At 44.7% G+C, this 27,974-nt stretch overlaps 1 protein-coding gene across 2 annotated transcripts in view; it reads left to right on the plus strand.

The window, feature by feature from the left end:
• Window positions 1–27,974, plus strand: part of AGBL1 (AGBL carboxypeptidase 1) — a 407,461-nt gene that overhangs the window by 74,958 nt on the left and 304,529 nt on the right. For both annotated transcript variants that reach the window (XM_080980323.1, XM_080980324.1), the window contains exons 7-15: window positions 188–396; window positions 6,006–6,165; window positions 7,435–7,508; window positions 12,117–12,233; window positions 12,337–12,932; window positions 13,789–13,872; window positions 15,632–15,718; window positions 18,550–18,698; window positions 26,871–26,958. In XM_080980323.1, the coding sequence (XP_080836449.1) occupies window positions 188–396; window positions 6,006–6,165; window positions 7,435–7,508; window positions 12,117–12,233; window positions 12,337–12,932; window positions 13,789–13,872; window positions 15,632–15,718; window positions 18,550–18,698; window positions 26,871–26,958 (1,564 nt within the window). The remainder of the gene's footprint in view (window positions 1–187; window positions 397–6,005; window positions 6,166–7,434; window positions 7,509–12,116; window positions 12,234–12,336; window positions 12,933–13,788; window positions 13,873–15,631; window positions 15,719–18,549; window positions 18,699–26,870; window positions 26,959–27,974) is intronic.

The raw sequence follows: 27,974 nt of genomic DNA on the forward strand, positions 1-27,974 counted from the left end.
TCATGCATTGTCAGTGGAAAATAGAAATCTCCTGGTAGAATCGCCTTTACACCTGCAAATATTAATAGCCCTGAGAAACAGCATGTCGGATGGAGCAAAATGCATGCATTTGTGTAAATGATAGCTGTGTCCTCATTTGCGCACTTTCCCAGCAGCTGCTAAGTCACCTGTTGTCCTCTGCTTTCAGAGTCGAATAGCCGGCGAGCCGTGAACAGAGGCTATATTCATAAACTGCTCCGGCTGTACCAGGACTGGCATCACCACGATACTTCCAACAGTTATGTCCACATCCGGAGGGGTCTCCTGCTTTGCCTCAAGCACATCACCAATGTTCGGTCTGGCAGAGAAGCGTTCCTCCTCGCACGTGGCATGGAGACTCTCTTTCAAACAACCCAGGTGATCAAACATTTGTTGCAGAAGCCCTGGCATCCGTTGGGATTGCATTTGAAGGTTGCTTTCCTCTAAAGTGGGAGAACCTCAGGCCCCAGGGGATGAAAGAAGGCTTTTTGAACTCTCCCCAGACCACACCTCTCATTTGCCCAGCATTGCCCCCCCAAGTGCTTGTCCTTGAATTCTGTTGATGTCTCTTGCATGCCTGGATGGAAGACGGAGAGGGTTGTGTGGGTGTGAATGTAGAAACTTGTCTACGGCAAATTTAAAGTTGCTCTGCCCACTTTTGATTCTGGCTCCACCCAACACTAACATGTGATCCTCAGGAGGTTGCCTTGAGAGAAATGTGGCCCTCAGGCTGAAATACCGCCCCCCCACCTCTGATGTTGTAGAACAGGCACCCCCAGCTGGTCGATCACGGGGGTGTTTGTGGTCGATTCTGCTCAGTCTTTGGACCCTGAGTGATCTCTACCCGCCACCAAAAGAGCAAGAGTTTTCAAATGTTTTGGCTTCCGAATGACAAAAACCTGGAATTAAATGCTCTGGTTTTTGAACGTTTTTCGGAACCTGAACATCCGACACAGCTTCCGTTTGAGTGCAGGAAGCTCTTGCAAACAATTGGAAGCTGCGCCTCGGTTGTCGAATATTTCGGAAGTCAAACAGTCTTCCAGAATGGATTACATTCAACAACTGAAGTTTGACTGTACTGAGTCAAGCTTTGTGCTTAGTTTCTTCCCAAGACTGGCAGGGTGGAACAAAAGGAGTGAACTGGTTTTTGGGTACCAGAAACAGGTAGTTCGCTTAGGTTCTTTTTTTGGGGGGGGGGGTTATTGGGTTGTTGTTTTTATTTTGATTATGTGGTTTTATATTTTGATTTTGTTCTGTGAACTGCCCTGAGACCTCCAGGTATAGGGCAGTATATTATTATTATTATTATTATTATTATTATTATTATTATTATTAAACAAAATAAAAAACAACGGTCTCTATCCTAGGTGAGACCCTGACCTGGAAATGAAGCTTTGCCTTTTTTTCCCCCCACTGGCCTAGAATCTTCCCATCAATACTCTAAATATTATCCAAATTCTACCATTTTACTAATTTCTAACATTTGCTAACTCTAGATCTACAACAGTAGAAACATACATAATAATAGAAAGCTGCCTTACAGTGGATCAGACCAACAATCCATTTCACTCAGTATTGTCTGCGCTGTCTGGCAGTGACTTTCCAGGGTTTCAAATGGAGAGTCTCTCCCAGTCCTACCTTGAGATGATGATGATTGAACCTGAGACCTTTTTCTGCATGCGAAGCAGATGCTCTACCATTGAGCCACAGCCCTCCCTAAAGCTCTTAAGAACTGATAGTATCTTGGAGTATGCAGCAATTCCTGCTAGGATGGTGAGCACACACTGCAACATTTTGTTGCAGGCTGCGTGTCTTAATAAACACACGAACCTATTCTGCACAGCAATACTGAACTTCGTGCTTTGCCTCTGTTATGGGGGAATTGGAAGGCTTTCCCTCAAATCATCAGGGATGAAAAACCAATCACATTCTTATGTAGATGGGCATCATGCAGCTTAGCGGCAAAGATATATGATCGCGTTGCCATTCTGCTTCTCCCTCTCTGGAGGCGGGTTTTTCTTTTTTCTTTTGGGTATGTGAGCTGTACCAGCAATGCCTCCAAGATTATGGAACACTACACATCTGAAATGGTTAAGAATTCTGTCCTCGCCACCAAGACAACGGTCATTTAGCAGGCAGGGAAAGGTTGGTTTTTTTGTTTTTTTTAATTTGTAAGGAGAGAATTGCAGAGGCTTGTGCTTAGCTGACAACCAAAGCAGTAAGGATTTGTCCAAGGTTTTCTTCCTGTGAATTTCCTCCCAACCCTTTGCGGTTTCTGAATTAACCAGTCTTGTTCCTGAAATGAAGCCAACACGCTGGGGAATCTCCATTGTTCTCTCAGTCCCTCTACTTCTGAGGTTCAAGCTAAGAGTTTCATTTTTATTATTATTTAATGTTGCCAAATAGGCACCAACCACACACGCAAGAGGGAAGTGTTAGGGGGATTAGGGCAGCCCTCCTCCTCCAATAAACCATACACCTCCTTCAAAACAGCTGGATGAGGACTGAACAGCCTCAATAGACATGGAATGCCAACAACCTGTTGCAGCCAAAATGGAAAATGTGGAGTGGGCAATGGAATGGAGTCGCTGAAATCCTGAACAGCACCATTCCATGCTGCAACAATTAGTTGCCAGTTCCACTGGCTTTCTCCCCCTTTCAATTTCCGGATTTTGTTCAGAGCACTTTACAGGCAGCTTTCAGCTCTTTCACATCTCCCTTCGCTCTTTGTTACTCATGCATCTGCAAACATTGACAAAACACTGCCAAAACTAAAAACCAGGGTGCTTGGGTGTCTCGTTGCATCAAGATTCTTTTTGGTCTGTGATGCTTATATCAATGTGCAGGAGCGGATGTGCACTTCAGCAAAACACTGAAGGGACACAGGAAGCTGCCTATGCAATGGCACAATTCAATAGCAATTGGATGGCCATAGGACATAGGACTCTGCCCTTATACTGAGTTCAGACCATTGGTCCATCTAACTCAGTACACTAACTTGCAGCGGTCAGGGAGTCTCTTCCAGCCCTACCTGGAGGTACGGGGAATTGAACCTGGAGCCTCCTGCATGCAAAGCAGATACTCTACCATTGAGATGTGGTGCTTGAAAAACTTATTCAAGACAATTGTACATATATTGTGCATGTGTTTTGTCAATGGGCACAAGTGTATCTCTCACTCGCTGGATCATCACCTTGTGCTGAGTGGGCTTGCATGTTCCTATGACCCTTGTGAGCGAAGCTGTCGGGAGTCTCGTACTCCCAGCAGGGTCACCCAAGACGGTAAGGTCAAAGGGGAGGAGCTAGACAAAGCATGATCCAAAAAGTCCTCAACAGCAGAACAGACGGAAGATAACAAGCAGTATGTTACAATAGCTGTGAAGGTGGATGAAGGCTGCAGCAGATAAGAATCTACTGCTCATCGTGATTACTCATGCCATCAGAATAGAGCCTTACTGCAAAGACTGTGTGTTGGTCAGTGTGACGAAAGGGAGAAATGCGCTAAGAGGAAGACATGCTTGGCAAACCCTCACTTTGATCAACTCCTGCACTGAAACCTATGCTCCCATTGTGGAAGGACATGTGGATCCAGAATTGGCTTTCACTGTCACTTACGGACTCACTTTTAAAACCGTGTTTATGGAAGACAATCTTACACGGCTACGAGTGATCGCCAAAGAAGAAGACGACGACGAAGAAGACAAGTGCATCTGTAATGTCTAGATGCAGACTGCCCGTGCTCCAATTCCAGAATTAATTCTCAACATTCACCTAGCACTCAGGAATCATGGGGTGCAGGGCAAATCAAAAAAGAGAATAATGGGGTGGAATCAGAGACATCCTTGCATCCTGACTGCATTACCTGATGCTGAGGACTTGCTCTGCTTCCATCCCAGAGGGCAGAAGCAACTTGTGTTGACTCATTTGTGTAAGAGAATCTCCTCTCCAGCTGAGTTCAGAGAAAAACATCCACAGAAGCAAATCTGGCAGATTCTATGAAAAATAGTCTTAGGTAATGCCTGAAAAGCCAGTTGCAGTTTGAATTCTTTTATAATAAATTAGCTGAATCATAGTTACTATGGACCAAATTTTCTCAGTCCATTCAGATACAGTCAGAGATATGTTCCCCCACACATTTTTTTTAGATATTATAATATTAGCAGCAGTTTATAAGGTTTATGGAAAAAATTGGTATTTTAGGCAGTGTTTTGGAACAAGTTCAATGATAATATGCAACCTTATGCTGCTTTAAACCTGCTGTAACAGTATTTGTTTATGCTCTTTACCTTTATTTTATTTTTGTTTACTAATAACAAAAAAATTATTTTGAAAAGAAAAGCCAGATGCAGTTTCTAGGGATCAAAGCCAGCTAATGACCAGTCTACTGGATTTGAACAGCTTTAGAAGTTAAAAGAGGTAATCACTGAATTTAGCAAGTTGACCAATCCAGTTGTTCAATAATAATGACAGCAATGCAGTTTCAACAACAACAGAGCCAGTTTTTACTAATGGAAATGGAATAAAAAAATCTATCTAACAATCAAAAAACCCTCCTGTAGACTCTAACCCTGTATCTGATGTTTACGGATGGTGGTATTTTGTGAGTAAGCGTGTTCACATGTTACATGCAACGAGCGTACAATCTGCATACTGAGTGTATATTCATGTACATGTCTATTCAATGGTGAAGCTGTACAAATCGACAAGTGTACACTCTTTAATGGAAACCCTTGAACATGTACAGCTTCCACCTGTGTTGAGTGTAATGACTTGATGCACATCCATAGGGTGTGCATATTTGGAATACATTGCACTGTTCTGGCTGCCACCTCCACCCCCTGCAAAAGGAAATTGTAGATCTGGAAAAAGTGCAGAAAAGGGCCACTATGAGAATAGGATGCTGGATTAAACCAGCCCTTGGCCTGATCCAGAAGGACGTTTCATAGGTTCATGCGAGCACCTGCCTCCCCACCAGATTTGGCAGCAGTACATGAATCAGTGTTTAGGTCAGGAAGAAGAATGTACAAAGGCCTTCTGTTTTGGCTTGTATTAGTTGTATGGAGCACTGTCTGCATGCTGCTGCAGTTTGTCTTCTGTCAAAAATTACGTTATTCATCTCACTGTCCAATGTGGGGGAAATTACATAAATTGCATAATTAATTTTGTAAATTACCTTGCTATTTTATGTTATTCCACCCTATTCATTCCAACACAAAGGAAACACAATGCAAATGGGGAAGAAACTTAATAAATTAAGTATTATTTCTGGACTGAGAGCAGCAGCAACAAGAGCAAATACCAATTGTATTCACTGGATTGATTTCTGTTCTGGGCACGCGATGAATTAGCTACAATCGGCAATTCCTGTTTCCATTTCCATTTCCATCAGAATTCTTGAACAACCCTACACAGGAATTCAGGGCTGCGCCTGCCACTCATATGTTTCCACAGAGAGCTGTCTTTGTCATTTCTTATCCTTTTGAATAAACATTGTTAGGATGGTGCAGCAAAATCTCCAGGAGTAGCTGAGATCCTTGTGGATAAAAATCTTGAGCAGAGAATGAGGAGTTCTTTTCAGCCTGAGGGCGGCACTTGCTCTTCGGCATCCTTCCAGGGGTGGGGTTGCATGCTAGTGGTGGGAGGGGCCAGAAGCAGAAGTGGGCAGAGCAAAAAGTGTGACTCTTACCTCTGCATGGTAAAAGTCAGAGCTTTCCACCCTCATTCCAGACCAGCAAGAGGCATAATCACAGTTGAAGGAAACATTCCAGTCAGGCAAAAGCGCCAAAGGAGGACACAAAGCATGGCCATTGAGGGATGTTGTATGGGGATAAGGGGTGTAAACCGGAAAGTTGTGTGAACTCAGAGTTCTGAGGCTCACTTGTAAAGGTCTGAAGGTATTTGATTCATTGGCTTGAGAGCCCTCATCCCCGTCTTGAGGAATAATTGCAGCAGGGAAAGAACTGTCTAAGTTTCTTCATTGGTTTCTAGGACTACTTGGGCAGCAAGAGTCTGGATCCAATAGTCAATACGGTGATTCAGATCCTGAGGAAAACCTACCCCAAGACGCCACTTCCTTCAGCTACTCTCAGCAGCTCCTATTCCTTTCCCATCCCTGGGGCAACTGGACCTTCACATCCAAAGTCTGAAGGTACTGTAAATTACTTCAATGTGTTAAGTGGGAAGGGGAAAGGAATGAATCAAGACTGAATGAATGGGGGACTGCTCCACCAACCTCTGTTGGTTCCCAGTCAGTTCCCACTGGCCTGCTTTTTTTAAATTTACAACCAGCCCAGGGGGTGCCACTGTCTTGTCAGTTTCCTCCCCAACAGTCTGAGTGTTGCCCTTGTAGAACTTAGCAGGAAGGAGGATGGGGACAAAACTAGAATGGGTTGGTTCTGCATGACATTGGCTCTGGCTCCACCTACTGCTGGGCTCCTTGCTCTCTGCTCCATCAGTCCCAAGGGGCCCCAGCTGCCACTGAACTGAAGTTATCATCATATGTGCTAGGGTTGAGTAACAGTGGAAAAGGAGGAGCTGCTGGCAAGGGTAGGGTGAAAAAGAGAGAAGGAGTGAGCTAAAGCAAAATCTGCCAGATGTTCTGTTGTGCAAGCCTTACTAAAATGAGGACGAGCTTCATTTTGGGGAATTGCTGTCATTTAGTGGTAGAGTATCTCCTTCACATGCAGAAGGTCCCAGGTTCAATCTCTGGCATCTCCAGGTAGGGCTGGGGAAAACTCCTTCCTAAAAGTCCTGGAAAGCTACTGCCAGTCAGTGTAGTCAGTACTGAGCTAGATGGACCAATGGTCCAACATATAAATAAGCTTCCTATGACCCCTGCAGCCCTCCAGATGTTGTTGGACTCCAGTTACAATCAGCCCCAGCCAGCAAGGCCAATGGCCAGAGGTGATAGGAGCTGAGGTCCAGGAACATCTAAGAACATAAGGAGAGCATGGTGGATCAGGCCAATGGACCATCTAGTCAAGCATCCTGTTCCCACAGTGGTTGGCCAGTTGCATCAGTGGGAAACCCTCCAGCAAGACTCAAGCACAGGAGCATTCTTCCTTCCTGTGGTTTCTAGCAACCAGTTTTCAGAAGCATCAGTGCTTCCAGCTACGGAGGCAGAACATAAACCATCATAGCTAGTCGCCATTGGTGGACATATCATCCATGAATTAGTCTAATCCTCTTTTAAAGCTAGCTATCTGGAGGGCTACAGGTTCCCCTCTCCTGCTTAAAAGGGTCATTTAAAAAAAGATAGCTCCTACATGTTAGGAAACAGCTGAGGCGTTGATGTGCTGTGAAATTCTTCCTGCTGTTTATCCTTGGATGTGAAAGAGCTCAACCTCTTGGGTAGTTTGGTCATCAGTAGGACTCTTAGTCTCGTCAATGACTCATACTCTCTTTTATCTTCTTGCAGATGATTGTGAATATGATGTTGAAGAAGAAATCGAGAAGGACATAGAGAATGAGGATGTGGAGAATAAGGAGGAGGTATGTATTCTTTTGGACACTGTTTAAGGCCAACTGTCCATCCGTCGAATAATAAACAACATCTTTAATAGATGTGGGAAGAGGAAACTTTAACAGGTGCAGCCAGTGTTGTGGTTGGAATGTTCAACTAGGACATGGGAGACCAGAGTTCAAATTCCCACCCAACCACAAATAAAGCTCACCAGATGACTTTGGGCCAGCTCCTATCCATCCCTGCTTAACCCATATACAAGGTTGTTGTGAAGGTGGGGAACACCTTACGACATAGAAGCAATGCAGTCGCGAGCTGCTAGCTTGAAAACAGCACATGATGGAATGTTAGGACTGTTCCGTGGGAAACAGAGGGACAGTCAACTCACAGGGCAATGCACCGGAATTAGCTCAGAGTGTAATATGAGCTCTTCCTTTTGCTCTTGTACAGGAAGTACAGGTTTTGTTTCACTCTCGACTGCTGGAGCTTGAAGAGAGCAGTCATGTTTTTTGTAACACTGCAAAGACAGAAATAAAGGAATGTAAATACGTTTCTGTCTATCTCTTTCTCCTGCCCGGGGGGGCAGGAAAGAGGGGGGGTGTTCTTCTCACGCTGAGAAGGATCGCCTATCGTGACCTAGCCTGTATCCTGCTGGGGAATGCAGCCAGGGAGGTCAACAGGAGATCAAGCCGGGTGCCTGGAGAGTGGCCAGTTTCTCCTGATAAAGGCTTGATTCCCGACATCTGGTAGCACGGAGCCGATGGTTTTGATCCATGAAAGCAACAAGAGAGGTTGATGGATCATACTTCATCCTCTGCAAGGAGATAAAGAAAGAATGTGGTAGCGGGCGGATGGAAACTACAAGGACGGCTAAGCACCGGAGGAGGTGTTTTTGCTGAGCAACGGATTCCCTCAAGGTATGGTGATTTTATGGCTGTGAGAGTGAACGCGAATTGAAGCATTCTTCGGTTCACTGAGTGTCTGCTTTTGGATGAAAACAGCACAGAGAAACAGCCTGCATATTTCACATTCCTGGGACTGATAAGGGTTGATGCTCAAGCCTGGAATGTCCAGTTGCTAAGCAACGAAACCTCAGTAAAGTGGAAAGTTACTAGCCAACACGGAAGTGAGGCTGGCACGGTGAGAGGCTGGAAAAACACTGGGAAAACAGCGTTTGTTTTGTCTGCTATCTCACTGCTCTTGGAGGGACTTTCAAAACAGCCTGCGTTTAGCTGCCAAGTGCAACGCAGTGAACAACCAATAGACTCTTGGAATTTTACAGGCTCGAGAGTGAGAGCTGAGGCTTGGATTCAAAATGGATGCCAAGAAGGGGGGAGGCTTACCTTACCTACCTCCACTGACTAATGACAATTATTCCTCATGGTCTGTAAAGATGAAAGCCCTGCTTCAGAATAAGAGGATTTTTGGGGTGATTGATAACCCCATCCCTGCTGCACCAACGCCAGGTTGGAATTCACAGAATGTGAGAGCCAGGACGGCCATAATTCTGTGTATCTCAGATGATCAACTCGTGCATATTCAGGATTTGGAATACGCGCGTGAGATTTGGCAAACGCTGCGTAGAATACATCAAAGAGATGCTGGTTCTTCAGCGTTGCTGCATTTTGAAAAGCTGACCAATCTAAGGCTAGCGCCTGATGGAGATGTACAAGCGCATCTGACAGAGATGAAATTCTTACGCCAGCAGATGGCGCAACGCAATTTCCCTCTTCAGGAAGAGATATTCTGCTTCATGATTATTAACAGCCTTAATCGGACTTATAAAACGGTTGCAAGTCAGCTTAGTTCTCTACCTGCCCGAGATCTTACGACGGAGAGAATTTGTGCTGTGATTCTCAATGAGAGACACAGACTTGCTGCAATAGATGTCAAAGACAGGGGGAGAGAAGCTCGGAGTTCAAGCACCCCCGCTGCTACTGCTAGTGAAGAACAGGCTGTTGCTTTGAACGTTGTCCGTTGTTACAATTGTGGACAGACTGGGCATCTTCAGCGGAATTGTAAGAAGCTACGTCAACAGAAAGGAGCTAAGGGGAGCTCTGCAAAGCCTGAGGCGTCAGGCAAAAGTCGTACCAAGTCCCAGGTGAAACCTGCAAAAGCATTGCTGTCAACAAAAGCCGAATTTTCAACGGAGAGCGCTTTTGTTCTTGACACGGGATGCACACAACACATGACGTCGCGCCCAGAACTGTTTTCAACGTTTAAGAAGCAAAGCTTCACTGTGAAACAGGCCAATGGCCAGGAGCTGAAAGCGACCGGGTTTGGAACTGTGTATCTTGAAAGTCTGAACTTGACTATTAACAATGTGTATTTGGTTCCTGATTTAAAGTTCAATCTGCTGAGTGTTTCGCAGATCACAAAGAAAGGACTGATTTTGTCCTATGATAAAGAAAGCTGCAAAATCTTCAAAGATGGAGAGCTGTATCTTTCCGCCAGAGAGAAAGATGGACTGTATTTGTTGACTTTTGATCAAAGTGATTGCATAAGTTGTAATGCATTTGAGTCTAACATGATTTCTCTTGCAGGTATGAAGAAAAACGTCCAGAAGACGACGCAAGTAACCAAAGCTTTTCAGCGAGTGTATGCTGATGTGATTGGTCCTCTAGCACCATCTAGAGGCAACGCAAGATATTATCTTGTGTGTGTTGATTATTTCTCTCATTATGTGTGGATATACATAATGAACAAACCACAAGAAGCCTTAGAAAGGTTTAAAGAGTTTTGTGACAAGGTTAAGGATGTTCATGATGCTAACATTGATTGTCTTTTCACAGATGAAAAGCCAGTTTTTCTTTTACAGGATTTTCAGGATTTCCTGGATAAGAAAGGGATAAGGCACAAGACTGCTGTTTCAGCAGATGCATGGAACAAAAGTGTCTGTGTGCAAGTGAACAAAGAATTGCAAAATGGCATGAAGGCACAATTGCTGAGTTCACATTTGCCACATGAGTATTGGGCGGAATCGTTATTGTGTTATTGTTACTCTTGGTTGAGAAAGGTTTCAAAAGGTTTAGGAAGTTCTCCTTTTGAAAAGCTATTCCACAGAAAACCTTCTGTTGCCCATTTTAAGGTTTTTCGGTCTCATGTGAAATCTGATGCTCCAGGTGGAGTAAAGAATGCTAGAGGCATTTTTGTGGGTTATGAAAAGGGTCTCTACAGAGTAATTTTGTCTGAATCTGGTCAAGTGAGTCTCACAAACTTTCTAGAGAGTGCTCCTGAACAGGAGAGAGTAATTGTTCACACATTTCCCACTGAGGACAATTCAGATGATGATGATGATTTTACTGATTACGGTGGTACTGAGAGTGACAGTGATAGCTCAAAGAGCTCAGTTGACACAGTCATTGAGAGGAAATCTCACACAATGGATAGACCTTCACAGGTGAAGGATGAACCACTGTTTTACTATCGGAAGTGGTTCTCCAAAGAGTCCTGAGACTGAACCAGTGAGCAGAGAGGATCAGCACCTCATATGCAGGTCCGAGAGAGTTACAAAGGGTGTACCACCCAAGAGGTATTCAAAAGAGTTTGCTAACTCAGCTGTAGCATGTGTTACTATTGTTGACAACTCAAGACAGGTTAAAGGTGTGTCTAAGTCAGAGACAAAGACACAACAGGGAGTTGCTAAGCGTAACACTACATTCCCTAGCCAAGGTAATGCAGATGCACTCATTCCTTGGAAGTCAGACAACCAGAGAGGTACACTGGGGAAACCAGTGGCGGGTAGTTCCAAGGGTGGAACTGAAACAACAGGGGAGTATTATATGTATAACAACTGTTTGTTTTCTGCTCTGGATCAAGCTTTGCTCGCAGCACACATTGATTCATATGGGGGAGTATGTTACGATATAGAAGCAATGCAGTCGCGAGCTGCTAGCTTGAAAACAGCACATGATGGAATGTTAGGACTGTTCCGTGGGAAACAGAGGGACAGTCAACTCACAGGGCAATGCACCGGAATTAGCTCAGAGTGTAATATGAGCTCTTCCTTTTGCTCTTGTACAGGAAGTACAGGTTTTGTTTCACTCTCGACTGCAGGAGTATGAAGAGAGCAGTCATGTTTTTTGTAACGCTGCAAAGACAGAAATAAAGGAATGTAAATACGTTTCTGTCTATCTCTTTCCCCTGCCCGGGGGGGCAGGAAAGAGGGGGGGTGTTCTTCTCACGCTGAGAAGGATCGCCTATCGCGACCTAGCCTGTATCCTGCTGGGGAATGCAGCCAGGGAGGTCAACAGGAGATCAAGCCGGGTGCCTGGAGAGTGGCCAGTTTCTCCTGATAAAGGCTTGATTCCCGACAGTACGCTGCCTTGAAACCCACCTCCCTATTGACAAAAATGGAGAGGTTCGTGTGTGTGTGTGTGTGTGTGTGTGAGAGAGAGAGAGAGAGAGAGAGAGAGATATTTGTTTAGGGAGCCCAAGCAATCCTTGAATCAAGAATTAACCATTCCTGACATGAGGCACCACCACGGAGATGGGTGGAGTGGGAGGGAGGGGGAGAGAGAATGTCCTGGGATAATGGGAGCTAAAGTCCAACATAATTCGGAGAGCCACAGGTTCCCTAACCCTGGTACCAGTAGATGATGCCTTTCACAATTACCTTTCTGGCTGTTATTCTGCAGGATGATGACTTAGAGACAGATGTTGAGAAGCTCATGTCAAAACCAGATCTTGACCGGCCTGAATCAGAACTCAAACAATATGAGGCCATGTGTCCAGAACTTTGCTGCAACTTTCTGGTGAGATGATGGGTTTACAATCTTTGAATAAATCTGAGAGGCTGCTGTATGGTAGAGGCCATGTCAGTGCCTTTTATCTTTTTATTATTATTATCTTGTAAAGGAGTTGGAATCAGAGTCTGAAGATGAGCTAAACTCTGAGGATGTTCCTGGGATCCTGACGGGCTCCTGCCTCCACGTCATTCCAAACGCTGTTCCCTCAAAGCACCAGCCCGAATGCAGAGAAAAGGACCAAATCACTGAAGATGGAAAACTGCCCCAAAGGGCTTCTGGAGTTCCAGTACAGAGCTGGGTGAAAAAAGAGAATCCATCTCAAGAACTTGCGAAAGTGCCTTGTGATGAGTCAAAGCCTTTGGAGGGTTTCTTCAGAGATGGTGGCATCCCAGACAAAGGCTGTGCAACCACTCTGCACACTCTTCCCAAGGACATATTGAGGAACAGAACAACTTCTCAGCCTCAGCATATGAACTCCTGCAGGCCCAGTTGCCAAAAGACAGTGGAGGCTTCTGAGGTTGTGAGAAAGCTTTTGGAGAGACATCCGGGGAATATCCCTTTTCACAACCCCCGCTTCTATATGGCAAGGGCTGGCTCCACACAGTCCATTCCAGACTACAGAGTGTTGGCATTCCCAGATTTCTGGGGTCACCAACCATGTCCTTATAGCCAGTCTGTTCAGCAGAGGAGATATGGCATCCAAAAGTAAGTCTCCCCCTTTCTGTTATAAAGATAGAGCAGTACAAGGACATGTACACAGACAAGCACAGTGTCATGTGTGATAAGATGGAGCAATGTCAGGTATCACTCCCTCTAACATCCAACTTGGGGAATGATTGCCAACAGTTACATGGTCAAAATGTGACCATGGAGAAACAAGAGGCTCCTATCAGCGTGCCTTGGGGTACCTTAAGCATTGGTGGCTGGTGCCCATTGATGCTGATGGGGCAGAATGCAGGGAGCTCAGTCATTAGGTGGAGCCAGAGCCAATGATAGGTAGAGCCAACTTCCTCTACTTTTGCCGCCATCCTCTTTCCTGCTGAGTTCTTCAAGGGCAACACTGATATTAAGGAAAAGGAAGCTGCCCATCCCCCTGGACTGCCTGTAAGTAAGAAGGCAGGGAGGTGATGGCTGGCCAAGGGCAGGCTAAGGTTGGTGGGGCAGTGCCCTGCCTAATCGACCAGCCTCCACTGACCTCAATATTAGCTGAAGAGCAACAACAAAACCTGTTTAGAAAACCATACTATAGGGGGCCACCTGTCTTCAATTACAACTGAGCATGCTCAGTAGCCCGATAATGCTGAGTGTCTGTTGAAGGGATGAGGAGGAATGGAAATCTGGGGTGGAGAAGAAATGTAACGGAGTTTCCTGGAAGAGGACATGGCTGGCTGGCTGAAGTCCTGAACTGGATCACTTACATGTTTTAGTGGAAGTTCTGCTTGTTTTAAAGAATTGAGGGTGGAAGCTTCAGCGAGACAATGATATTTGTAAAAATGGGGAGAGATTTCCTTCTGTGTGCATAATTTCCTCAGTGGCTTAGGCCTTGTTCTTCTCATCACAGGGCCAAAATATTTGATGACATCCGTCGTGTCATCCAGCCAGCTGATATAATCAATCGAGTTGTCTTTGACTTGGATAGCTCCAGGTAAGTTTCTGTCTTCTAGATCAGGGTGATGTCATTGGGAACTAGAGCAAGGGCAAGCAACTAACTATTGCATTTATTTAAATTTCCAGACTCTTTTCTACTAATGCTTTTAGGCATAAGACATCCAATGTAGAATGAAATGTCTAATGGAAGTCAGATGGAATGTGAAAGGAGGTCAGGACTGACATTCATTCCCCCACAAACTATGACTCCCACATGCTGAAAAAGCAGCCCAATGAAAAGAATTTGAGAAGTTAGCAGATACACAAATGTCTGTACTATAATCAGACTTGAGCTTTGGCATATCTCCATGGGAATGAGCTTCACAGTGATGTAGCTGCTCTCCGAAATGAAACTTCTGAAATGTATATCTTGCCTTTCAGTACTAATCAGTATTCCCGAAGCAGCTTGCAACAGCAAAATACAAATACAGCCCCTATGTAAAACAATAGATCACAGGGTAGAAAGGACTAACAGCCAGTATAAAAAGTTAAAGCCGCTTAAAAGGGATAAAAAGTATTTGTTTGCTATTGCAAAGTGGGCACCAGGCAGGCTTCCCAGGGGAGCAGGATTCATCAGTAGGTAAAACCACTGGTTACAAGGGGAAGAGCCATAGCTCAGTGGTAGAACAATTTCTAGGCTTCCCTGTGAAGAGGAATTTACAGTTAATTCCCTGGGAACTGTATAGTTGAGAGAAGAATAGGGGTCTTCTGACAACTCTCAGCACCTTTAACAAACTACAGTTCCCATAATTCATTGGGGGAAAGCCATGACTATTTAAAGTGGCATCATTGTGTTTTAAATGTATGGTGTGCAGGTGGCCCAAAAGATGTGTAGGAGTGAAAACAGGCCATAACTTTATTGATTACAGCAGTGATGGCCAAACTTGGCCCTCCAGCTGTTTTTGGACTACAACTCCCATCACCCCTAGCTAACAGGACCAGTGGTCGGGGATGATGAGAATTGTAGTCCCAAAACAGCTGGAGGGCCAAGTTTGGCCATCACTGGATTACAGCAAGATAAGTGGGGTTCACATGGCACTGTGTCACAGATTAGTTTTCCATTTCAAATTTTGATGTTCTGTTTGAAAAATACTTGCTGAGGTATGTCCGTGACAGTTGACCAGTGGAGAGAGCCGAATGTGGTGCAGGCCATGTGACTGGGGCCCCTCTGACAACCTGAGGTGAGTGATGTTAGGCACGGCCTCCCCCAAGCAATGGCTGGGAGCTCGTGTGCCACCTCAGGTTGTTTGCGCATCCTGCCAATACCATTTCAACCCAAGTTGTGACAGAGAAAAAGACCAGTGTCTGACAAAGTCATCTTATCACTGAAAGAAGGGCAAAATACAGCCAAGAGCCAAGTGTAAAATTTCTCTCCAGGGGGCAGCTGCCATTGATATGAATGTGCCCTGTTTGAGACTGTGAAGATAGTTAAAGTAGTCAAATAGTCTTATATGGTACAGGCCAGCTTCTTGTGAAGTTTGGAGAGCGATCAGTGCTGAAACTTCCCAGACAATCATGTACTTGCTTTACAGTGGTTTCGTGGAGCCTCTCCTCCTTCCATCAGTGTTCCATCAGAAACAGAAGCAAGAGGATGGAAAGCTAATCTACCTACAGGGGATCCAAACAATGATCAGCTAGCTCCATTTCTGTTTCTCCCAGCTGCCCTCTTTTAATTTCCCTAATAGGGAACTGGAGTAGCAGCTGCTGCTCCTCAGCCATCAAGCCTTTCCATAATCCTGTTGAAAATCTTGTTTCAGCTCCTTGAGCTCAGATGCTCCAGAATGCCTGAAGTTCTTCTCCAAATTTGAATCTGGAAACCTACGCAAGGCTATTCAAATACGAGAGTAAGTAGCTGAAATAACCCCACAAGCAAGAATGGGAATAGCAGTATGTGCTTGCAATGCTTCTGCATGGGGAAGGGCTGTAGCTCAATGGTATAGCATCTGCTTTGCATGCAGAAGGTCCCAGGTTCAATTCTCAGCATCTCCAGGTAGAGCTGGAAGGTAGAAGGTATGGTAGGAGGACCAAGCTTGCTGGCTGGTGCTACCACCACCATCTGAGGAAGGGCCATGGCTCAGTAGTAGAGCACCTGCATTACGAATGGAAGGTCCCAAATTCATCTCCAGGTAGGACTGGGAGAGTCCCTTGTTTGAAATCCAGGAGAGCCATTGCAAGTTACTATAGACAACGCTGAAGCTGCAACAGTTAAGTACAATGGTACCTTGGCTTAAGAACATCTTAGTTTATGAACAACTTGGATTAAGAACGCTGCAAACCCAGAAGTAGGTGTTTTGGTTTATGTACTTTGCCTTGGAATAAGAACATGTTTCACTTCCTGTTGAGTGTGTTCCATTTGTAAATTGAGTCCCCCGCTGCTATGGGAAGTTTAAGAACACTTTGGTTTAAGAACAGACTTCCGGAACGGATTAAGTTTGCAAACCAAGATACCACTGTACTATGAAACTGTACAGAGTTTGCCACATAGGTGCTACTATAACACAGGGATATGCAACACAGTATCTCCAGCAGCACAACTGGATGCCTTCACCTGCCCTAGCTGCAACAAAACATGTCTCCTCTGTATTGGTCTCTACAGCCACAGCAGGCACTGTAACTCTCTGATGGTTTGACTTTGCCCCCAATGGTGCCATTTTCCATTGTCTCCCGAAACAGATGGATGCCAGCAGCAGCAGCAGCAGCAACAACAACAACAAGCCCTTTATATGTTGTTCTAATACTCACCAGCCCTGGCTAACTTGGACAATGGGAAGGGATGATATGAGTGGTAGTTTAGAAAACTGACAGTCACCACATTGGCTACCTACGTCCCAATGAAAGTTGGTCCATTTGAGTGCATGGGGCACTGCCCCACCAATCTGAATCTGCCCTGAACCAGACTGTACTCGCCTGCCTTCTTATAACCAGCCCAGGAGGTCCTACTGGTTACCAGCTTAAAAACGTAAGAAGAGGCTGCTGGGTCAGGTGCATTGATTCCAGCATCCTGTTCCAGATGCCTGTAGAAACCGTGAAGCAGCACCCAAGCACAAGAGCACTCTCCGCTACTGTGGTTTCTAGCAAATGGTATTTGGAAGCCCATTGCCCCTGACTGTGGATGCAGAACATAGCCATCATGGCTGGTAGCCACCAATAGCCTTATCCTCCATGAATTTGTGCAACTCTCTTTTTAAAGCCAGTCTTATCCTCCAGGATTACCCTTCTTATTCTCGGCGTTGCCCTTGTAGCGAAGAAGATGGGAGCAGAACTACAATTAGGACTCCTCCACATTTCCATTTGCTTTGTGACTTCTAGGCCCAGGTCAGGGAGGTATTTCTTTTGTCGCACCGCTTTTCCTGGGAAAATCTGCTGTATACTGCTGAATCAGAGCAAATGCCAACCGGGTTTTCTGTGAATTTACGTTCGTTCTGATTCAGTGGTAAACAGCGGGTTTTCCCAGGGCAAACTGTGGGACAAAACAAAACAATGTCTCAGACCTGTGCCTAGAAGTCATGGACTGAACGGAAGGAATTGCAGGACAACGGGGAATACCGTAAATGTTGATGAGCCCTTACTTGGCGCCACCTAGTGTTGGCCTCCCTACCTTCAATTGCACCAATCCAAATTGGGACCAGCCACTACTGCCCTGAGAAATGTGAAAGAAATATGGTATGAAGAATATCCATAATATAATTCTCTGTTTCACATGCAATAAGCAGACTGGCACCCACGCCTGTAGTTAAGGAGTTGGGGTGGGGGGAGGCCATGAGTTTTATTTTCACTTGTTGAAAATTAAGTTATTAGCTTGGGTGAACACTGATCACATAGCTCTACATTCCATGTGGCAAACTGACATTACAAATAAAGATTATTTTTTTAAAAAGTAAGTTGTGCTTAAAGGAAAAGACATTACCAAAAAAAGAAAAGAGAGAGACATTACTTATGTATGCAAGCATATTATTCATCTGTAAAATTAACTTTAAAGCATATGAAAGGAAATGAACAAGACCTATTATGTTTACATCAATTAAGCCTCCATCAACAAACAATATTTTGAGAAGACAGGGAAAATGAAAATGAAAATGTACACTGGCTAACTGGCACACTGTTGCTGCTATGTGTGTTCACCAGAATTGGCAGCACAGGAGAAAATATAGGAGTAGAAAAGCAAAATATTCTTGCTGGCAGCCGAATCTCCAAATGATGAGAAAGATGCCTAAGCTTATCCAGAGTTTAGTTTCCTTGCAATGAAGATCAGTGAAGGCTATGGTGTCTTCAGGACATAAGGTTTTATGTACAACCTGAGGATAGGACAGAGGCTCTTACAGCATTAGCACTTCACAGATCTTGCCTTCCCGTTAGGTTCCCAAAGAAATCCACAAGCCACAGCTTGGGGTCCAGCAAAGAGCAAGGCACTCAGAGTCCCACCCTCCCAAGCAAGGCGGGAAATGCCTGCAAGGCAGTGAGCAGATCTTCCAGGATTCCAAGCCAAGGTGGTCCCTTCCTTTACTGCAGTCCTAGTTCAGTGGCTCACCTTGATACATTGCATACCTCAACTATTGACTTGGCTGGGTTTGCTTGTGAACACTTAATGTGTTCTGCTTCTTAGAGCCCCATAATGCTGAATGCATCACTTGGCTGTTTGGTTCTTAATGCTGCACTTTTGTGGCTTGTGATCCAGGTTTGAGTACGACTTGATCCTCAACCCTGATGTCAACAGCTGCCAGCATCACCAGTGGTTCTACTTTGAGGTCAGTGCCATGAAGTCAGCTACACCCTATCGCTTCAACATCATCAACTGTGAGAAGCCTAACAGCCAGTTTAATTTTGGTAAGAGTGCTTGTGACAATGGAGGGAAGGTACATCCATGTACGCCAGGGGTAGGGAAACTTACGCCCAGGGGCCAAATGTATTTGGCCCTCGGAACTCTCCCCACGTCACCCTCTTTCTCCAGGTACAGTGGTGCATGACTGAAGCTGAAACCCTAAACTGTGGTTAATCTTAACTACTGTCCATTGAAACAAGCCAACTTCACAACCCATGGTTTGAATTTGGCTTGTTTCAAACAAGCCATGGTTAAGTTTAATGTCAGAATATATTCCAAGAGGAGCACAGAGACCTGAAGCTTCTTGCAGCTTGTTCCTATCAAGGGTTTGATATGACTTAAATTTGCATTCATGGCTCCACCCACTCTTGGCTCTGGCCACGCCCACCACTGGCATGTGGTTATTGGAGAGTTGTAAAGGAATGCAACCTCCAGGCTGGAAAAGGTTCTCTAGTCCTGATGTACAAGGCCAACTCTTGATCTGAGAAAAGGCAGTGGGTTTCTCTCTCAAGTGCCCAAACTATGTAAACCTTGATATCTTCAAAAGTGCTTGATTCTCTCTTCCTTACTTGCCCTCTTGCATAACAAATTACCGTATTTTTCGCCCTATAGGACGCACCGTCCCATAAGGCGCACCTAGTTTTTTGGGGGGAAATAAAGGGAAAAAAATTATTTCCCCCCCCAGGCACGGGGCTGGGGCGGGGGAGGCCCGAGCTTCCCCCGACCCCAGCCCCCAAACAGGCAGCTCTCTGCAAGCCGTGGGAGCCCAGCACTGGCTCCCGCTGCTTGCGGAGAGGTCCGCGAAGCCTGGACGCGCTGATCTCAGCGTGCGCAGGCTTCGGCATGCAGGCAACTCTCCACAAGCAGCGGGAGCGCTCCCGCTGCTTGCGGAGAGGTCCGCGAAGCCTGGAGAGCGAGAGGGGTCGGTGCGCACTGACCCCTCTCGCTCTCCAGGCTTCAGCGAAAGCCTGCATTCGCCCCATAGGACACACACACATTTCCCCTTCATTTTTGGAGGGGGAAAAGTGCATCCTATAGGGCGAAAAATACGGTATTTTCACACCTCTCACCAGTTCCATACCAGTTTTTGCTCCATTTGACTTTCACGCCTTGGCCACATGATTTGTTTTTCAAATGAGCTGCCCAGCTCCTTTTTGGGTAACTGGCCATTGCCTTGAAATCAGCCAAGGTGGACAATGTCATAGCCTATCAAAAGAATGATCTCTCAACTCTCTTCTCTCACCAGCAAAGCACTGGGGAAGAAAGTGAGAACATAAATCTGCTAATGTGGAGATTTGCAACTAAACAACTATTTGTAACTGAAGATGAAAGATGCAGGCAGATGAGTTATGGAGGATGTTATTTGACTAGCATAGGGATAATTGGTTATTTATCATTTATGAATTGTCCTCTTTACGCTTGGTGCTTTGCAAAGAAACATCAGCAAAACAGATAAATCCCTGCCCAGAGGAGGCTACAATTGAGATATCAATAGTGGTGGGGAAGCATCAAAAGGAGGGCTAACTTCTTGATAGCTTCTACTTGGCCTAGAGCAGGCATAGGCCAACTCGGCCCTCCAGATGTTTTGGGACTACAACTCCCATCACCCCTAGCTAACAGGACCAGTGGTCAGGGATGATGGGAGTTGTAGTCCCAAAACATCTGGAGGGCCGAGTTGGCCTATGCCTGGTCTAGAGTAAGAGGATGATGTGGCATGGTTTTGGATTATGGGTTTTGTAGTTCATTTGAGGAATTACCACCCTAGAATCCATCAGTACCAGCATTTCTAATGCTGGGTAATGGTGATGGGGAGGGAGAGATTGAGGCTTGGGGGGAATCCTTGCTTTTGTCTCTCATCACAGTTCCCGCCACTCTTGCTTTTGAAAAGTAGGTAACAAGGAAGGGAAAAGTGGGAGTGTATGCTGGCAGTAATGGGGTGATTACTTAAGGTAAGGGATGTGGAACCCTCTTCAGCCTGAGAGTTGTATTATTTCATGGGGAACTTCTAGGGCCCAAAGTCAGCAGGTAAAAGAGACACATCCATTACTTCAGAACACATCCACACACCATACATTTAAAGCGTATTCCCCCCCCCCAAAAAAAAGTATAACCAGAACTGTAGTTTCCCCCACATGGAGCCACAGTTCCCAGCCCCCTTAACAAACCAAACTTCCCATTAATATTGGGGGCAACCCATGCACTGTAAATGTGCTTTTAATGTACAATATGAATGTGACCTACAGCAATGCGTATGCCTTTTGCCTTTGTACAATACGCTACATTCTACCCATGGGAAAAGTCAGTTTCTACCAGTGCTTCTTTTTCAGGGGGTACTAAAGGGTATGTAGTACCAACACCTCTTTTTTGTTGTTAAAAAATGTGACACTTACTGTAGCAACTTCATGGTGAGTACCGGCACCTACTTTTCTAGGAAAAAAGCATATTTTCTACACATGCTCTTCTCCATGCCTCACCCTATACACCCAGTAGATGGAGCAACTTAATGCACAACTGTGTAATCACAGCAGGGTCCAAACACATGTTTGGGAATTGGGCTCCTGGTCGAGTGGACAGAGCCCTCCATGCTTGAACAGGATTCAAGCATCGATGTACATGGATAAAACAGCTAGGTAAAGGTAAAGGGACCCCTGACCATTAGGTCCAATCGTGGCCGACTCTGGGGTTGCGGCGCTTATCTCGCTTTATCAGCCGAGGGAGCCGGCGGACAGCTTCTGGGTCATGTGGCCAGCATGACTAAGCCACTTCTGGAGAACCAGAGCAGCACACGGAAACGCAGTTTACCTTCCCGCTGGAGCGGTACCTATTTATCTACTTGCACTTTGATGTGCTTTCAAACTGCTAGGTTGGCAGGAGCAGGGACCGAGCAATGGGAGCTCACCCCATCGCTCCCATTAAACATTAAACATTGCTTCCATAAAACAGCTACCCCAGATCAAATGTCATGGGCAGGTTGAATTTAGCACTAAACCATACTTTAGTGTGACACGAACAAGCCCTTAGGCTTGGGCATTCCTTTCTGCCCTTTCATCCTCCATCACAGTCACAAGGATATTGGGGGCATCCACCTTCATGTTCAGCTAACCAGGACTGGTTAAATGTGCTTTGTTTTCACTATGGTTTGTCCTAACAGGCCAGGATAAAACCATGGTTCCTTATCCTAAATTGTTTGGATAAACCATGGTCAATGCTAACTGCATTTCCCACTTCAGGCAAAGCAACAAATGAAAGTGGATACTTCTGATCCCTTCCTTGTGCCTCTGCCAGAGGAGGAACAGGAAGCTAGATCTTCCTGGTTTAGTGTTAAATCTGCAAAGGGCCTTTTGATGGTAGGAGCTCATGGATGTGTAGCAGCAAGCCACAAAGCTTTAGTGATGCATTGAGATACAGTGGTACCTCGGGTTATGTACTTAATTCATTCTGGAGGTCTGTTCTTAACCTGAAACTGTTCCTAACCTGAAGCACCCCTTTAGCTAATGGGGCCTCCTGCTGCTGCCGTGCCGCCAGAGCACGATTTCTGTTCTCATCCTGAAGCAAAGTTCTTAACCCAAGATACTATTTCGGGGTTAGCGGAGTCTGTAACCTGAAGCGTATGTAACCCGAGGTACCACTGTATGTGTGTGTCTTTATGTGTGTGGGTCAGTCCTTTTGGTCAACAGCATCTGTTGCAATCAACCTCTTAACGTCATCAGTGATATTTATACGACGCCCACCACCAATCCTGCATGGAGCTAATTTGAGCTTCTCTTACAAAAAGAGAACCTGACACACCAAATCTGCCACATTTCTGCGTGTTTTGAAGGCTCTTTTTGAAAAATGTATTATTGTTATTTATTTATAAAATTATTTATATATTGCCTTCTGGCCCTTAAAGGGGTTTCCTGCGGGCAGCATGCCACGCCCCCAGGACAAGCACCAACTCCGCCCACGCCTGCTCTTCACCCCCCAGTGCCGGAGCATGAAGCTCCGCCACTGCTTACAGTCTATGTTTTCAAAAAGGTTAGACAAGATGAGTGGAAGTTGGAGGCGACGGTGAAGGCAAAATACACAGTAAAGCTTAATGCTGAAAAGGTTATTCACTCCTAGTCCATCCTCCTGGGTCCAGAAGGACTGGGTCTGCAAGGAAATCAGAGTAGCTTTCATGTTTCTGGTGTACAGATCTGTATGCTTGACTGCTTCACCTCTCCCTCTTTTCTTAATCATCAAAAGAACTCTCACTTGTAATATTTTGTCAGTAGAGCTGGACTATACAGTATATCAGTTTGAAATTCCTTTTAAAAAATCTGCCTGAGATTTTTTTTTTTATGTTCTTGGAAACTTGAGTGGTAAGGGGCATTCTGGTATTGCAGTGCCTATTGTTTTATAGAGCTTATCTACATTATAGAACTATATTGGTATATATATATACATTTATTGAATTTTTTCACACGTGACAAGGTACAAGGACACAGTACTTGTAACAGCAAGCAAAAGGTACAATGGGGAAATTATCACAAAGTACATCAATATCCTTAAGCTGTATCAGTCCTTTGAATATAACTCCACCACATTCATATCTGGCTTGATGGAGGTTGCATCAAGTGTCCATCTTTGCTGACATATCAGATAAAGGGCCTCTGTATTATGTCAAATTAATCTTTTTGGGCAATGCCAGTAACCACTCAATTGTGATAGACCAATTGCTCCGATAACACTATGCCCCATATTCTGTCTTGCATAATGGACTCCAGTCATCTTCCAATGACATGATCTTTCCATTCCTGCTGCAGTAAACAGCAAGTCTACTAATTCTCAGTGAATTATTTGAAAGCCATGAGAAGTTTGACTCATTAATAAATGATTCTCATGCTGGATCAGGAGGAAAGATATGTAATTGATTTTTTTCTGCAAAACATCACAAAATGACATTCCTGCCAAAGATTGAATAAATCTCCATTCCTCCTACAGGCTCACCAACAATCCTGTGAGATGCTTGGGCTGACTCTGTTAAGTTTTACAGGGATCCAGTGTCACCTATGGACAACCTTAAATGGGGCCTGTATTTTAGCTGACATAGATTTGAATGGTGTTTTGCCCCTTATATCATTCTAAGCTTCATCTGTTAATTCTTTCCCTAGATCTGTTTCCCCACACACTTTTAGGACTAAAAAAGCTACCTGTCCATTCAGTAAAAAGAGCTTTGCAAATATAATATATCATTCCTTTGGAACCTGATCTACCCTGTAAAATTAAATTTTCAAACCAAGTCAAAGGACATCCGTCTTTCCTAATTCTTAGTTGGTGGCAGGCAAATGATCTTACTTGCAATACTAGAAACCAGGCTGGGTGAATGTCATCTAATATTTGGAGCAGTTCTGTCTCTGAAAGGGGCTTACCATTCTTAAAAAGGTCACATACTCTATAAACTCCTTTGGATTCCCAGGATGCAAGTGGCAATATTTATCCACACACCTAAAGTCTGCATGTTCCAAAATGAGCATTAAGGGGGAATTATATGGTGTTAAGTTTTTAGCCCAACACCTGCAAACCTGAATTGTAGCCTTAAAAAATGGGTTAACAAGAGTCAAAACTCTTGAACGGGCATAGGCCAACTCAGCCCTCCAGAGGTTTGGGGACTACAACTCCCATCATCCCTAGCTAACAGGACCAGTGGTCAGGGATGATAGGAGTTGTAGTCCCCAAACATCTGGAGGGCCAAGTTTGCCTATGCCTGCTCTTGAACTTTGAAATGCCATCAGCCAAGACGAATCCATAGACAGTTCAGTACCTTTCCAAGGGATTGAGAAATCCACACAGATTATGCATAAAAGTTGTCAGTGCTTTTCTTCTAGACAAAAGGGTGCTGGTACTCACCATGAAGTTGTTATAGTAAGTGCCACACTTTTAACCAGTGCTGTTCTTCTAGAAAAAGCAGTTCCGGTACTGCGTACCCTTGAATACCCCCAGAAAAAAGCACTAAGTTGTTTCAAATGACAAAAAAGGAGGGAAACTCAGTTCTCTTCTCAGCTTATGCTGACAAATGACTTTATTGCTAATTCTGTTCCATTTGCGTATACTACTAAAGAATTCCAAAAGCTCTTGCCATTTTTTGAATTGTTTCATTGATAGTCCTGTGAGAAGTCCTTGGAATAAGAATAGGAATTGCTGTTGTTGTTGTTGCTGCTGTTATTATTACAGTATTATTATTATAATATATTTTTCCTGTATTGTCCTTCATCCAAGGATCCTAGGGTGGTTTACAATATAAAAACACAAAAATGCATACCCTACATACCAGAAATTTCCCCATAGGAATAAATAGAAATTGTCAACTCATTATGTGAATGTTTTCCTAATAAACAATTTCCTGAGAACGCATTGTGTTTGGAGAGCGAGACCTGCATGTACAATCATCTGATTCTGGCTATGTTCTTGTTTCACTATTTTCCCTCCCTTGCAGGCCTTACTGTCATTAAGTGCCATGTTAAGATCACTGTCGGAATCTGACAGGGCTGATTCATTTGGCTGACTTTCAGACACGTCCTGCATTTCCGCCAATTTTGCTGCATTCCACAATGGTCTTGATGTTATACCCCTCAAATTTATAATATTATTCCTTCAAAAATGTTTTTCTATGCCGTTTGACTAGTTTTGATTCCAGGCAGAGATGCAGAGTTATGCCTCCATGTTGCTTAATGACAAGGCAGCCCCCCCATTTAAAAAATGTTTAATTCCCATGGTCTCCTCCAAAGAATTCCAGAAATTGTAATGGTGAAAGCACTGAGAATTCTCTCCTAGAGATCTCAGCCTTGCCCATCCCCATCTCTCCCATTTACCAAAGAGTGACTGTTAAATGAGATTTGTGTCTGTAGTTTGGATATGTTCCATCTATTGCCCTGGAGAAATGTTTGCTATGTTCTCCAGATCTGTCACCTGATGATCTTGATTAAAAGGCATTCTCTTAAAAGCAAAGAAGTTAAGGACTTCTTGACATGTATTTGCCTTAATGAAAACTAAGCAGAAAATTGGCAGTGGCTAAACCACTGAGCCTTTGGGGCTTGCTGATCAGAAGGTCGGCAGTTTGAATTCCCATGACAGGGTGAGCTCCCATTGCTTGGTCCCAGCTTCTGCCAACTTAGCAGTTCGAAAGTATGCCAAAAAGTGCAAGTAGATAAATAGGTAACGCTCTGGCGGGAAGGTAAATGGCGTTTCCGTGCGCTGCTCTGGTTTCGGTGTTCCATTGCACCAGAAGCGGCTTAGTCATGCTGGCTACATGACCCGGAAAAACTGTCTGCGGACAAACACCAGGTCCCTCGGCCTGTAAAGCGAGATGAGCGCTGCAACCCCAGAATTGTCTGCAACTGGACTTAACCGTCAGGGGTCCTTTACCTTTACCTTTTTATTGTGGGATGAGTGTGGGATGGGGTGGGGAATATGGTGAAGACAGACTAAATATATAATGGGAATTCACAACACATGGTCCTCATCTATGAGACAATTCCAACTTCCTCCTGCCTTCATGGTTGAAATGACAGTATCAGATCTTAGAATTGTAGGGTTGGAAGGGATCATAAGGGTCCTCTAGTCCACTGCTGCCATCCATTTTGCCCCTTGCCCAAAGTTTCAGTTGGAAAGTCTGCTTTAAAAGAGCCACATTTTTTAAACCCACTGCATGAACTTTTGCATATCCCCATTGATTTGTCACAAGCTGTCTTTAAACATTAACAGGTGTTGGTGTGAAATAGGGCAACATGTTCATTTGTGCAAGTCAACTGTTTGGGCACAAAGCCTGTACACTCAAATGCAACATGGGGACACCCCTCTTATTAATGAAGAACAGGCCAGGGATGTGCAAATCTGCACCATTGTTTTGGGTCAGCGAATGTTCTTGGTGACGTTATGCTGCGCACAGCAAGCAACCGATTACTGCCATGCACAGCCGGTTTCTGCCTCAAACTTTCAGAACCAATGAGTTGCCCTGCCCTTCAGTGCTCAATTCTGGAGAGAAAAGTATGTGCAGAACTGCTTTCAGAGCAACCTCACTGCACTGAAAATATTATGTCTGTCTTCACCTGAAAAGTGTCTGTCTTCACCTAAGAAATGTCCTGGGTAAAACAGCTGTTTTGCAGTTGCAGAGGACATCATATCGCTTTTTAAAAAACTGCCTTTGTTTTGTGTAGGCATGCAACCGGTCATGTACTCAGTGAAGGAAGCTCTCCAGGGCAGACCTCACTGGATTCGGGTGGGCTATGATATCTGTTATTACAAGTAAGTGTACTCCACCTCCTCTTCCAGAATGTTGCTTGGGCTTTCCTTCCTCCCCTGCTAGTCATTATTACCCCATTAACTTTGCACTACCAATTCTACTTCACCCTGTAAATGCAGATTATAGGGGCTACAAAATGATGGAGAACAAAAACACTATTGTTGTTTTTTCTAGGGCAGTGGTGGGGAGAACATTTTTCAGTCTGAAGGTTTCTTTCTCTTTGTGGGCAACCATTCGCAATGGATGCAACTACAGTCACTTACCTGCTAGCCACACATGTTAGTGTTTTGTTTTTTAAAAATAGTTATTAGTTTTAAATACATGCATACAGATAGGAATGGGGGAGAAATTCAATTCAGTTCTCATTCAATGTTGAATGTATGTAATACATAATACTCGAACCCAAACCCAGCCATTATTTAAAATTCACACTTCTCCAAATTTTGCAGAGCAGTTCTCTTGCTGCTTGCAAGAATGCGTATGCTGGGGTAAAGTGTGCAGGGGGTGGATGGGATGTATATATTAGTGTAAATAGCATACAAAAATGCATTATATTAGGGGAAGTGCTTTGCAAAGATGTGTACGTTAGGCAAAATATTAGGAGAAATGTGCACTAAAATGCAGGTGAATTTTCATGAGGGCTTTGTCCATGTTTCCAATTTTAATTCCGTAAGCATTATAAGGGATGCAGGAGGCGCTGTGGGTTAAACCACAGAGCCTAGGACTTGCCGATCAGAAGGTTGGCGGTTCGAATCCCCACAACGGGGTGAGCTCCCATTGCTCTGTCCCAGCTCCTGCCAACCTAGCAGTTTGAAAGCACGTCAAAGTGCAAGTAGATAAATAGGTACCGCTCCGGAGGGAAGGTAAACGGCATTTCTGTGCGCTGCTCTGGTTCACCAGAAGTGGCTTAGTCATGCTGGCCACATGACCCTGAAGATGTACACCGGCTCCCTCGGCCAATAAAACGAGATGAGAGCTGCAACCCCAGAGTCGGTCACGACTGGATCTAATGGTCAGG

This window comes from Podarcis pityusensis (genome assembly GCF_964106645.2).
Source record: "Podarcis pityusensis genome assembly, chromosome: 14".
In the NCBI taxonomy this organism is placed as follows: domain Eukaryota; kingdom Metazoa; phylum Chordata; class Lepidosauria; order Squamata; family Lacertidae; genus Podarcis; species Podarcis pityusensis.